This window comes from Megascapheus bottae, chromosome 7 (genome assembly GCF_031878675.1).
Source record: "Megascapheus bottae isolate mThoBot1 chromosome 7, mThoBot2.hap1, whole genome shotgun sequence".
Lineage (NCBI taxonomy): Eukaryota > Metazoa > Chordata > Mammalia > Rodentia > Geomyidae > Megascapheus > Megascapheus bottae.
In genome coordinates, this window is record NC_143515.1 from 39,253,623 (window position 1) to 39,268,068 (window position 14,446).

General features: G+C 44.6%; 1 protein-coding gene across 1 annotated transcript in view; it reads left to right on the plus strand.

Moving 5' to 3' along the window:
• Positions 1–8,281: 8,281 nt before the first annotated feature.
• Positions 8,282–14,446, plus strand: part of Rab1a (RAB1A, member RAS oncogene family) — a 28,056-nt gene continuing 21,891 nt past the window's right edge. Inside the window, exon 1 of the mRNA XM_090336793.1 lies at positions 8,282–8,521. Within this exon, the coding sequence (XP_090192919.1) occupies positions 8,499–8,521 (23 nt within the window). The 5' untranslated portion in view covers positions 8,282–8,498. The remainder of the gene's footprint in view (positions 8,522–14,446) is intronic.

The window sequence follows — 14,446 nt, forward strand, 5'->3', positions numbered from 1 at the left end:
TGGTGCTGTGGCTAAAGTGGTAGAGCTCTAGCCTTGAGAAAGCCCAGTTCTGGCAAAAAAAGAAAGTAAACATTGACCAAAACATTCCTCTTTTGGTTTTTATCTAGTGTGTTAAAAAGATGATTGAGTTTGATAAGGCAATGATCTCTCTTTCTAGGGGTTTGAGCATGGAATCTTAAAGACAAGAGGAGTCAGAAGAGATGGCTATAGCTCTTCTCCACAGGGCTTAATTTTCCAGTCTAAAAAGAATAACTGATTCTCAATGATTTCCAGCTTTCTGTTCTGTGCCAAACGTTCCCTGATTATCATCACACTTTAGTGACACAGGTGTGAGTCACCATCACATTTTGCTCACGATGAGGACTCGGTGGAAAGGATGTAGAAGGGCAAGAGTCTGAATCCTGCTTTCCCTCCCTCCCTCCTTTGTGTGTGTGTGTGTGTGTGTGTGTGTGTGTGTGCGCGCGCGTGCGCGCGTGTGCGTGTGTATGTGTATGCATGCAAGTATGGGCTTGAATCAGTGCCTAAGGATTGTTAGCTTACTATTTGAGCCACATCTCTACTTCCAGTTTTATGCTAGTTCATTTAAGAGTCTCTTGGAGTGGGGTGAGGTGGCTCATACCTGTAATGCTACCTACTCAGGAGGCTAAGATCTGAGGATCATGGTTCAAAGCCAGCCTGGCACTAAAGACCGTGAGAGTATCTCCAATTAACCACTAGAAGACAGGAAGTGGTGCTGTGGCTCAAGGGGTAGGGTGGTAGCATTGAGCTGAAGAGCTCAGGGACAATGCTCAGGCCCAGAATTCAAGCCCCATGATCCCCGCCCCCAGAAAAAGAAAATCTCTTGGACTTTGGACTTAACTGCCCAGACTGGCTTCAAACTGCTAACCTCAGCTCTCAGCTTTCTGGGTAGCTAGGATTACAGTCATGAGCTACCAGTGCCCAGATGCAGTTGGGTTTGAGCTTACTATCCACTTCTGGGCTGCTGAAACAACTGCTGTTGTAGGAGCTGCTGCTTCTGCAATCACCCTCCCATAGCCACCAGTGTCCCTTGAGCTTACCAGACACTTTCCTGCAGCATTCTAGAGTGACAAGGGCGAAAGTTTACCATCTCTTTCTAGCTAAGTGCAAACCTGCATACAACATGCACACAAAGATGGCTGTGTCAAGGGCAAATGCTGGTTCTCAGAGCACAGAACTAGCAAAATTCTGCAGCTAATAGCTGATGTGTGCCTGCAAACTATAAGGTCTGCTGAAAGGAAACTCCACGCAGTTCAGGAGAAAAGGGTTTATTGTGTGAAGAAAGAGCAGACTCCTGCCACCCAAGATGGAGTCAGGCGAGCAAGAGGGTTTAGGCGGGAAGTGAGAGATTATATAGGGGGAGGGATATAGCCACAGCAAAAGTGGATGTGATCTTAGAGGATGGGGAAATACCTCAGTGGGGACCTCCCACTGCTCCCAGGCGTGCCAGTTGCCAGGGTAACAGGTGCTGGGTGGGGATTTCCAGGGTTTGGGGGAGAGAGCCAAGGGAAGAAGTCATTTCTTCCAGTCGAACCTAACACAAACCTTATCCCTTTGGCCTGTATAAGTTTAATTCCTCAGCTCCTCAAAGAGCATCTGGGAACTCTGTCCCTCCCCCTTAGTCAATAAAATCTCTTTTATATAGTATTGTTTTGCCTTTTGTGTTATTATTTTTTAATCCCAAATAGAACAGAGAGGCCCTTGGATGCGCTGGTGGTATCAGAGTTGGTAACATTGAGAGCTCATAGTACTGAAAGCTAACAATCAGCTGAGAGCTGATAACACTAAACTGAGCTGCGCTTTGTCTTTCTGTGATTTTTATTAGGTTGAGCAAAAGAATCCTTGGATGTTAATTGATCATCTTTTTGTTGTTGTTCTTGTTGGTTGTGGGGCTTGAACTCAGGGCCTGAGCGCAGGCCCTGAGCTCTTTCACTCAAGGTTAGTGATCTGAGGCACCCTGAGTATCTAGGATTACAGGCATGAGCCACCAGCTCCCAGCTAATTGATCATCTTATATGAGGTGTGTGTGTGTGTGTGTGTGTGTGTGTGTGTGTGTGTGTGTGTGTGTGTGTAGAGGGACTATTTCCATTTTGTTGCAGGCTGGAGTGAACTCACTAGCCTTACATCTTAGCCTCTCAAGTAGCTGGGATTACAAGTGATATGGGTTCTGTCTTGATAAAGATCTCCTTCATCTAAACTCTAGTCAGACCCTTTAACTTACCTTCTTCATGTTTGATCTCTAAGAGCTATAAAATCTGAGTGCAAATGATTTGTCCCACCAACCCTCTTCCCACTAATACATACATATATATATACATACATACATACATACATACATATATATGTAGATGAACACTAATACACTACTAGCTCAGTGATAACCTAAAATTAGGCTTTGATAAAGTGCCTTCCTTAGCAAACACCATGCTGTTGGAAGCATTTCCTTCCTTCTAGTCCAAACAGAGTAGCAGGCAGTCAGCCACTCCCAAGCTAAATAAATTTCCAAAAGAAAGTGATTATACATTCTTTTTCTTCCCTTTGAGATCTAAATCTCTGCTTCTTCTAGGACCTGAGAACCCTGCTGGAAGCACAAACATTTAAGGAGATGGATGTTTCTTTCTCTCTTACTCCTAGACCTGTAGGCACCTAACTCTAACTTACACCCCTGGCTATAGTCACTGAGGCAAAACCTTTGTTTTTCTTCCAGATAAGAAACAAATCCCAGATGGCCTAGTCATGAGAACCAACTCTTCTTAATTCTTCTCAAACCCTTTTCCCAGAATACAAGTCAGCCTTTAAAGTCTTATGCTTGGCTTCCCTAGAAGTTGAATTCAGCTCTCATTGGCACCTGTGTTCTATTGCAACAGTTATTCCTAAATCAAGCAAGCATGTCCTTTTACCGTATTAGTGTCTGAGTTTGTTCACTTTTTACAGACTTCTGTTTTTGTGTTTTTTAATGCTGATTCAGGGAAACAATTTCTGGAAGTTCTAGTATTTTTACCCAAGGGCAGCTAGCTCTATGTATGACCTCAATCTATAGAACATGCCCATTTTACTTTTCTACTCTTATCTGCCCCTTCTTAGATCTTTTTCTCTTTGAAGGGTAAACTAGGTATCTCCGGGTTATCTTTAGCTCCTCCCTTCCCTCTAGGCCTTCAAATTTTATCTCCTCTTTTCTGGAATTGGCCTGTCCATTCTTGATGCAATTGTCCTAGGTCTGGACACATCAGGTTTGGACTAAAGAAATCTAGTTTTTAACCAGTCTCCCTACCTCCAAGGCTCCCCCATAATCCCAGAGAGTAAATGAAACACTGAGCTGACCTCCCCCCCCAATATCCCAATATTCCCTCCCTTTACATGTCTTGGCTCTCTACGGCCTACAGGAGAGTTTTTTTTAGCAGGATTTGGGAACTCCCCAGGATCTCCTCTTTAAGCTAAACTTCTTATACCTATCTCCTGGCATCGGTGACTATCATCCCTTCATCCCTTTAATGTGTGTGGCTCCTTCTCTCTCATTTTTGCCAATGATTAACATTTTAATGTTTTTCAGGGTCTAACTCAAATACTGCCTCCTTCATGGAAGGAACCCAATTGTTCTGAGTTGAAATTGTTTCTTTCCTCTGTACTTCTATTTGTTGCTATTTTTTTCATGTCTGCCTTACAATTAAAGTACAATTTATATGCAATTAAGTGTCCCCCCCCTTTCTTTTTTTGCCAGTCCTGGGCCTGAGCTCTGTCCCTGGATTTTCTCAAGGCTAGGGCTCTACCACTTGAGCCACAGCACCACTTCTGGCTTTTTGTTACGTATGTGATACTGAGGAATAGAACCTGGGTCTTCCTGCATGCTAGGCAAGCACTCTACCACTAGGCCAAACTCCCGGCCCAAGTGTCCCGTTTTTATATGTTTACTTCTCTCTGTTTTGAAATAGCAAAGGCTGGACTACAACTTCTTTTTTTTTTTTGCCAGTCCTGGGAGTGAACTCAGGGCCTGAGCACTGTCTTTGGGCTTTCCTCAAGGCTAAATGCTCTACCACTTTAGCCACAGCACCACCTCTGGCTTTTCTATTATGTGGTACCGAGGAATCGAACCTGGGTCTTCATGCATGCTAGGCAAGCACTTTAACCACTAGGCCAAACTCCCGGCCCCTGGACTACAATTTCTTATGTAACCTAGGCCAACCTCAAACTTGTGCAGCTGGGAATCAAACCCAAGTACTAGTAGTTTTTGCTAGCATATATAGATGAGTAAATATCCATCACTATGATATCAGTATGGCATATTTCCATCGAACCAGAAACTGTCTCTATAGACAGTTCTTTTCTCTCATATCTAGTTCCTAGCAATTGTTGATCTGGTTTCTGCCATTATAAAGCTCATTTCATTTAAATTTATTTTTACATTTTCCCATTTTCCCTATAGATCTTGTCTGTGTACTTATCTCTTCCTTGCTGGATAGCAATCTCCTTGAAGAAAGAGTTCTTTTTTTTTTTTCCTTTTTTTGCCAGTCCTGGGCTTGAGTTCAGGGCCTGAGCACTGTCCTTGGACTTTCCTCAAGGCTAGTGTTTTACCCTGAGTCACCGTACCACTTCTGACTTTTTCTATGTATGTGGTACCAAGGAATCGAACCTGGGTCTTTGTCCATGCGAGGCAGGCACTTTACCACTAGGCCAAACTCCCGGCCCCTTTGAAGAAAGAGTTCTAATCATCTTTGAATTGCTCAAAGATACTCAAGCACAACTTCCAAATAAATTTATTACATGTCAGGTCATAATTACCTGAAAGAGGGGGAAAAAGGAAATGTGTGTGTGTTTGAAGAAAGCAGAAATTGCCAAACAGTCCTGGAAGAGATGTATTGTATCTCCAGCTCCATGGAAGGGTTCTGATTCAACATTAAGGCAGCCAGCAGAACACAACCTCTTTTTTTTTTTCTTTTTGCCAGTCTTGGTCCTTGAACTCAGGGCCTGGGCACTGTCATTGGGCTTTCTCAAGGCTACAGCTCTACCACTTCTGGCTTCTTACCATTTCTGGCTTTTTCTTTTTTTTTTTTTGCCAGTCCTGGACTTGAGTTCAGGGTTTAAGCACTGTCCTTGAACTTTCTCAAGGCTAGAGCTCTACCACTTGAGCTTCAGCACCACTTCCAGCTTTTTTCTATGTATGTGGTACGGAGGAATCATGCATGCTAGGCAAGCACTCTACCACTAGGTCAAACTCCCGGCCCCTATACTTATTTATTTATTTGGCCAGTTCTGGGCTTGGACTCAGGGCCTGAGCATTGTCCTTGGGATTTCTCAAGGCTAGAGCTCTACCATTTGAGCCTCAGCACCATTTCTGCCTTTTTTCTATGTTTTTGGTACCGAGGAATTGAACCCGGGTCTTCGTGCATGCTAGGCAAGCACTCTACCACTAGCCTAAACTCCTGGCCCTAACACAACCTCTGAGTTTATTAATCTGAGTTATTAAAATAGCTCTTCCTCAGCTGGACACCTGCGCCTCATGCCTATAACCCTAAGCTTACTCAGGAGTCTGAAATATGAGAATCCCAGTTTGAAGATAGACCAGGCAGGAAAGTCATTGAGACTTATATCTAATTAACCCCCCAAAAAGTGAAAATGAGTTTGTGGCTCAAGTGATAAAGCACTAGTCTTGAACAAAAAAGATCAAGAACAGTGCTTAGGCCCTGAGTTCAAACCCTAGGACTGGCATTAAAAAAAAAAAAAGTAAATAGCTGTTCTTAAAGATCTAAACAAGAATATACTAAAGTTTACATCAGCAAAAATTGCTTAAGCATGATTTAAAAGGGTTAAGTTTGGGAAGGAAGTCTTAATGTAAATGACTCACAAGTTGCAGTAATTGTAGGAAACATCTATGCACCACTCCTAAGCTGAGCTGCATATTGCAACTCCGTAACTAAAATATACAGCTGCTAGGCTTAGCATTTGCAGCTGAGTTGGGGGAGTACAGAAAGTGGTTAACTTTTACTAAGTGCCTCAAAGTCAAGAGTCTATCTAGTTTACATTGTTTTTGTTCCCACAACTATTCCCTCATAGGTTACGAGTGGTTAAGAGAAAACAAAAACAATAAAACAAACAAGCAAACAACAAAAAAAGCCAGGCACTGGTGGCTCACACCTATAATTCTAGCTACTCAGGAGGCTGAGATCTGAGGATTGTGGTTCAAAGCCAGCCCAGGTATGAAAGTCCATGAGAGTCTCTCCAATTAATCACCATAAAACTGGAAGTGGCACTGTGGATCAAGTGGTAGAACACTAGCCTTAAGCTGAAGAGCTCAGGGACAGCGCTCAGGCCAAGGTTTCAGGCCTGAGGACTGAAAAAAGCAAAAACCATAGGAGTGATTAGGAGGTAATTCTTGTTGAGGAATGAATAACTTAGAGGAAGTTAAGAGAAGTATATGTCAAAGGGAAGGAGAGATGAAAAGTTGGTGAGCTCATGACAACTTCTTGGACCCTTTCTTATTTATTTTTTTTTGATATCAGTCATGGGGCTTAAAGTCACAGCTTGGATACTGTCCTTCAGCTTTTGTGCTCAAGATAAGTGCTACCATTCAAGCCACAGCTCCATTTCTGGCTTTTTTTTTTTTTTTTGGTGGTGGTTAATTGGAGAGAGTCTCATGGACTTTCTAGGCCCAGCTGGCTTTGAATTGTAATCCTCAGAGTTAGCCTCCTAAGTAGCTAGAATTACAGGTATGAGCCACCACACCTGGTTTTCATGGACCCTTTTCAGTTTTTTTTTTTCTATGAACTTATAAGTAAGACGTGTCAGGATTGGAGTCCAGCATATTAAACATTTTTGGTGTTCATTTATCCTTTTGAGGTCCTTCTGGAGTGGTGACCACATTCATATCAGAAGTCAGCTCTGTTTGATGAGGTTGTCAACTATGGCTCATAAAGCCAGTTTGGCATTAAGGGTGTAGTGAATGATAGAAACAAGAACAGCCATTTTTGCATCTGTTGGTGTCATAAGTATTTTAAGTGATTTTGCAATCAGTCTCTGGAGGATTATTTTCTGGGTTCTTAGAACAAGTTGGAAGCTAAACTTTGGACAATGTATTATACTATGCCCTTTGTAACTGAATAACCCAAGATAATGTGTTAAAGTTTAGTAGAGATTCAAATTCCTGAGTTAATTAATCAAGTTAAGACCATAAGGTTTAAAAAATGTTAATGTCACTCCCAGTTGTGTGGGTGTTGTGTTTTATAGTGAGTTGCATATTTTTATTCCTTACTATTTTCTAAATCTTGCAGAACGACTTAGAATTAAATAATAACTAATAAATAGAGCACGATTCAACTGGAAGGCTGTGACAGGGGCAGGGAGACCATGTTCTATCCACAGAATGTGGAGTCAGGTTTGTAGGGTCATGTTGGAGGTTAATGCTTGTGAAACTTAGATTTGGCAGTGTGTGTAAATGGGCTGGTGTAGCAAAGGGATAGAGGCAGGGTCTGTCCGGAGGCTTACTGCCATTATTCAAGGTCTGGAAGAGGACTGGTAAGAAATCACAGAGGAAAACAACAGTGCGTGTGGCCCAGCATAGGACAATGATTCTACACAGAGGGCTTGGGTGAGAGAGGAAGCGAACTGAGGGTCATCATCCAGTCCAGAGAGCCCGAGCGTCCGAGCAGAGGTCGCCTGACTCCCTCTGACCTCAGCGCTGGTGTCTTCACAGTAGCGGGAAGTCGCAGGCCTCAGGCTGGCCTAAGCCGCACGGGGGGCCAGACCTGCCGGGCAAGTCCCCGAGGCCCATTCCCTCCCAGCCTCCGCCCGTCTAACCCGGGTCTAACCCCTCCTTTCTTTTCTGGAAGTTCGCGGGGGTCTCCCCTCACTCCCACCCTCCAGGGCCATCCACACCGCCCTCCGCCCCTCCCAACCCCCCCTCCCAGCCCATCCCCCGCGGGCGCTGACTTGCCCAGCTGCCACGTCTCACTGATGACGTCACCGGGTCCGCTCGGCCTCAGCCAATCCGCCAGGGGGAGTCCGAGCGAAGTCCCAGCCAGCGAGTCAGCCGGGACGGGAAAAGGGAGGGGCCAAGGGTGGGGAAGTAAGGGAGTTAGGGAAGGAGGCCGGTGACAAGTAGCAGAGTGCGCATGCGTCCAGAACGCAGCGCCTGGCGGGAAACTGAGTGCGGGCCTCCTCGCCGCACCTGGGTCCTCAGAGCGCACAGCCGCGCTCGCGCCTCTCTTTCCCGGCGTGCCGCGCGGCACGGCCGCCCTTTGGGCTGAGTAAAGGCCCCTCAGTCTGAGGCTTCCCTATTTCCTGGTTCGCCGGCGGCCATCTTGGGTGGAAGCGATAGCTGAGTGGCGGCGGCTGCTGATTGTGTTCTAAGGGGTCGGAGTCGGGGAAGACGTTTGCTCTACCGGAACAGCCGATCTCACTCCTTTCTTTCGATAACCCGTGGCGCGGAGAGTCAGGGCGGCGGCTGCGGCAGCAAGGGCGGCGGTGGCGGCGGCGGCAGCTGCAGTGACATGTCCAGCATGAATCCTGAATAGTGAGTGTCGGGGAAGCCCCGGGCCCGCCGGGGTCAGCGAGGAGGGCTGGGGCGGCAGTGGGCGCCTCGGCCGGGAGGACGCGGGCGCGCCGGGCCCGCCGAGGCCGGCGGCGGGGCCCCATTGTCTGGCGACTGAGGGCGGCCGGGGGAGGGGTCGGGCCGCGCCGGGCCACCGAGTGAGCCGCCCGGAGTCGGGCCGGGGCGGAGGAGCTGTGTGCGGGGGAGCCCGGCGCCCGGCGGCGAGCCGAGGGGCGGAGGGGCGGCGGGAAGGGCGAGCCGGGCCGGGAGGCTGTGACTTTTGCGGGAGGACCTGGCCTTCCCGGGAGGAGGATGGGTGGGGAGAGCTCTCCTAGAGGGCACTGCCAGACCCTGCGCCCGCGCTCTGCGGAGCTAGCTGTCAGCGTCGCCTGGGTGGATCCGGCCTTTACTTGTCCAGCTCCGGCTTGTCCGACAGGCCCCTGGAGCTCCTCTACCCTCCCCGCCCGCTCTCAGGTAATATGGATGCTTTTGGGGGAGACTGCCTGGGTTTGGGGGAGATGAGTACGTAGTCAGAAGCGATTTAAATGGCTTAGTTTTCTTCTTGAGTTATCTCCAAGAGTAGTTGTACTCGCCGATCCACTGCTTCTCCTCTACCTACCTTGTTATTTGTGAGGTTGTTTTTTTTTTTTTAAAGAGGGCACCTAAGTCATTTTACCTTCTGTAGGTCAACAGCAGCAACAAAAGATCAGAACTAAGACCAGGAATATGTTTCTGATACTGTGAAATTACAGCAAGAGTTTACCGTCAAGTTGATAGAGAAACGAATGGGACCTATGATAGAACAGTAGGTTTTGGATTACTTACTCGAATGTGTGCAGATAGGGAATGAGGTTCCATGACGTGTCATGAAAAGTTAATGCATTCCTTTTTCTTGCTTACTCAAGAAGTCACCAGAGCTGATGTGACACACACCTGGCACCTCCCTCTCCCCGTTTGTTTTTTTAAGTCGGTCGTGGGGCTTGAACTCAGGGCCTGGGCATTGTCCCTGAGCTCTTTTGAATCACAGCTCCACTTCCGGTTTTTGGATGGTTAATTGGAGATAAGAGGCTCACAGGCACTTTTTTGCTTGGCCTGGCTTTGAACCCTGATCCTCAGATCTCAGCCTTCTCAGTAGCTAGGATTACAGTTCTGAGCCACTAGCGCCCAGCTATCATCTGGCACCTTTCACTAGACTTGTTCTCTTTCTTTGAGAAGACTTTGTTGGGCTCTCCTCAGTGGTACTTAAAAAAAATTCCCCTATAGGTTTCATACATATAACATTAATGAATAACTGTAATTGTCTTCTTTAGGGTCAGAAACCTCTTCAGTGTCGAAAGACTTCAGAAAGAGAAGGGAATTTTTTTAAAAAGCAGAAATCGGTGTTTGTCAGAAGTTCAGTTTATTTGCTGCTTCTGTCAATTACCGCTAGACATTGTCCCCTAAAAGATCCATCCATCATCGTTTTAACTGACTGTCATGTGTGTGTCACATGGCTCTTGGAAAAATGCATTCTGATTTCAAGTTTTGTAATAACTGCTTTGATCTGAAGTGTCTCCTTAGGCACTAAACAGAATCCATGGCATTTAATAAGAATTGTGTGTACTTTTAAGAGGTTGAGATCAATGGTCTTACAATGGCATATTTGCTATGTTGGCGGGTTTTTAAAATTATTTTTATTTTTATCAATGTCTCCAAGGACAAAGTTGATTTTGCACAGTTGAGCAAAGTTGAACAGAGCAACTTTATGGAGATTTGTGAGCATTTGCTATTCAGGGAGTTTCCTATATTTTCTACATATGTTTAATATGTAAAAAAGACTATTAATTAGTTAAGTAGAAATTTGAAAGTTATTCAACCTCTGAATTTGTTTCTCCTTTTGTAAAATGGTATACTAGGAGTCATTCCTGTTAAGGGAGTGGTAAGGTTCAAAATATGTAAACAAATTTGGAAAATTATCTAGGTGCTAGAAATCATTTTCAAGTAAGTTGCTTTTAGTAATGCTGGGATTTAGAAATGTGAATCTTAACTTAAGGTCCTCCCCCACCCCCTCACCACAGAGCTTGAACTCAGGGCCTGGGCATTGTCCTTGAGCTTCCTCCAGGCTACTTGAGCCACAGCACCACTCCCAGCTTTTTCTGAGTATGTGGTACCATGGAATCGAGCCCAGGGCTTTGTGCATGCTAGCCAAGCACTCTAGCATTAGGCTCTCTCTGCTCCTGGCCTCAATTTCCAGATTTTTCTATGTACTTGGAACCAAAGAATCAAACCTGGATCTTTGTGCATGATAGGTAAGCACTCTACTATGAGGCCACACTCCTGGCCCCACTTTTTTTTTCTTAAGATAGCCCACCTGAGGCCGGGAGTTTGGCCTAATGATAGAGTGCTTGCCTAGCATGCACAAAGATCCAGGTTCAATTCCTTGATATCACATACATAGAAAAGGCTGGAAGTGGTGCTGTGGCTCAAGTGTCAGAGCTCTAGTCTTGAGAAAGCCCAAGGACAGGGCTCAGGTCCTGAGTTTAAAGCCCCAGGATTGGCAAAATAAATAGCCCACATGGCATGCCCTCCTAACTGGAGATCCTCCTGCCTCATTTTCTCCAGAGCTGTTACTGGTATGTACCACTATGTCCCACCCAAAGAGCTTGTAATATAATATAGAAAATAATCTTTCTTTTGTTGGTCCTGGGGCTTGAACTCTGGGCCTGGGTGTTGTCCCTGAGCTCTTCAGCTCAAGGCTACTGCCCTACCCCTTGAGCCACAGTGCTACTTCTGGTTTTCTAGTGGGTAATTGGAGATAAGTCTCATGTTCTTTAGTGTCCAAGCTGGCTTTGAACTGCCCATCAGCAGATCTCAGCCTTCTGAGTAGCTTGGATTACAGATGTGAGCCACCTTGCCCTGCAAAAATAGTTGTTTTTTGTTTTTTTTTTTTTTTTTTTAACTATGTGGAATAGTAGTAGATATAGCTTATTCCGGATGTTCAGCATTGATCAGAGTAATAAGATTTCAGAGGACTGTGATGTTTTGAGGTTGGCTATAGGGTTTTGAAAAGACACTTTTAATAGTTATTAGCAATTTATGTGGAGCAGCAGAGAGATTGAGGGTGATTTTTTTCAAACTTTAGTGAAGTTTTAGTTTTGTCTAACGTGGTTAAAGTAGGGAGAAGTAGAGCAACATTTCCTGCTTCCTTTGTATGAAGTGGAAGTTAAAGACTTGAAGGATGGGCTGGGAGTTTGGCCACCTAGTGGTAGAGCTAGTGGTAGTACTTACCTTGCATGCACAAAGACAGGGGTTCAATTCCTTCGTACCACATACATAGGAAAAGCTGGAAGTAGTGCTGTGGCTTAAGTGGTAGAGTTCTAGCATTGGGAAAGCACAAGGAGAGTACTCAGGCCCTGAGCTCAAGGTCAGGACTGGCAAAAAAAAAAAGACTGAGGATAAGCCCAGCGCTGGTGGTTAAAAGCTTGTGTGTCTTTTATCGATAACTACCCACCAAAAGCCAGAAGTGGAGCTGAGGCTCTAATGGTTGAGTATTAGCCTTCAGTGAAAAAAGATAATGGATAGCCCCTAGACCCTGAGTTCAAGTTTCAGTGCACACACAAGTACACATTGTGGATGATTTCAGGGAGGGAGGAGAAAGAGGAATGGGTAGTAAACCACATGGACAGTGGTTTTTAAGACTGTCAAATTATCCTTTTGACTTCAACAGAAATCCAAAATCATTTGTCAGTAACTGTTTGAAATCTGGGAGTTTAGGGAGCTTTTGCATAAGTGTTAGTGAAAATTGCTTAAGTAGAGGTGACAGACATTTTAGTAGAGAATATCACAAAGGCAACCAACTTTCTTTTTTAGCAATTTGGCCATAACAGTTTCTTCTTGTCTTTAATGAAGTTTGTTATCATTGTAATTAGAAAACGTTTGGAAAATAGAAAATCACTAGAGTTTTATCACTCCAAATTTATTTATTTATTTGCCAGTCCTGGGCTTGGGCTCAGGGCCTGAGCACTGTCCTTGGACTTTCTCAAGGCTAGAGCTCTACCACTTGAGCCTCAGCACCACTTCCGGCTTTTTTCTATGTATGTGGTACCGAGGAATTGAACCCGGGTCTTCGTGCATGCTAGGCAAGCACTCTACCACTAGGCCAAACTCCTGGCCTCCAAATTTTTTTTTTTTTGTGTGGGTCATGGGTCTTGAACTTGGCCTGAGTTCTTCATCTCAACCGCTTTACCCTTGAGCCAAGCTCCACTTCCCATTTTCTAGAGGTTAATTGGAGATGAGTCTCAGGTCCTTTTGTGCCTGAGCTGGCTTTGAACCTTGGTCCTTAGATTTCAGCTTCCTGAGTAGCTAGGATAACAGGTGTGAGCCACCACATGTGGCTTAAATCCCAATTTCTTTAACATTCTGTTCTAAATATTAAAATATTACCTTTTCTCCTAAATAAAATTTTAATAGGGAAAGTGCCTCACGTGTTTTAATAACTAATGAGTAGTACATGTGAATTGATATTTACAGTTATATCTCAGATGTTTGGTGTATCATCAGTACTAATTACAATATTACCACCACCACCACCACCACTACCACTACTCCTACCTACGCCTACTCCTACTACTAATTTAGTCTTTGGAATCCAGACAATCCTGTAGATGCTCTAAATTTGGTAATGAAAATGGCATCTTGACAAAAGCTTGATTGTCTTAGAATGAATTGGATTACAGCTTTATGTTGATTGACATAAGATTACCTGTTGATCATTTTACTGAATACTTTCCCCCCCCCCCCCCCAGTCCTGGGGCTTGAACTCAGTGCTTGCGCACTGTTCCTGAGCTGCTTTTTACTTAGAGCCAGCACTCTACTACTTGAGCCACAGTGCTACTTCTAGCCTTTTCTGTTTCTGTAATACTGAGGAATCAAACTCAGGGCTTCATGTATTCTAGGCAGACACTCTACTATTAAGCTACATTCCCAGCCCCTGAGTACTTTTTGCTTTATGATCTTGGTTAGCTTTTGGTTTAGCAATGAGGAGGAAAAGTATATTAATAAAAACAATTTTAATTTTTCCAAATGCTTTCTGTGTTATTAAGCTGATTTGGGAGAATTGATAACCAAAGATTATCCTTTTTTCTTCTTTTTTTTCCCCCAGTCATGGGGCTTGAACTCTAAGCCTGGGTGTTGTCCCTGAGCTCTTCAGCTCAGTGCTTACCATGTAAGCCACTTCCGGTTTTCTGACCATTAATTGGAGATAGACTTTCATGCCCAGGCTGACTTTGAAACAGGATCCTCAGATTTCAGCTTCCTAAGTAGTTAGGATTACAGGCGTGAGCCACCAGAGCCAAGCCTAAAGGTTATCTAGGTAGAAATGAAGGGTACTTGACTTTTGGGTGTAGAGCTTGATCTCAGGGTTCAAACCCCTTGAGCCAAGGTCTCATTAGCATAATCTTAACTGGAAAAACGGAAATAGTCAAAGCTTTCATTTTTCTGGAAATCAGAAGTATTTAATTTTCTGAGGAGGTGGTAAGGCAGGCAGTGATTAACACAATAATTAAGAAGAAATACTTAACATTATTCTCATACCAGAGCAATTTTCAGAAATCTGTTGGCTTCTAGTGGATTTTTTTGGCTTTTTGATTATTTTTGTGACTTTTGCTTTAAGCCTTGTGTTTAAAATGAAGCATCATTTGTTGTGTTGAGTATCAGTCAGCTACTGTAGTATATTTGGATCTTCTCTAGTCATTGAGTGCAGGAAGGTTTTTAAATAGATTGTTGTTTGTTGCTTTTCCTACTGTGTTCTTCTCAGTGCTAGTGGCACTCTCCTTGTAACCTTAGCTACTTTAGAGGCACTGAGATAGAAGATTGAGGTTTGAGACCAACCTAGGCAGGAAGTCTGTGAGACATTTACTTCCAATGTAA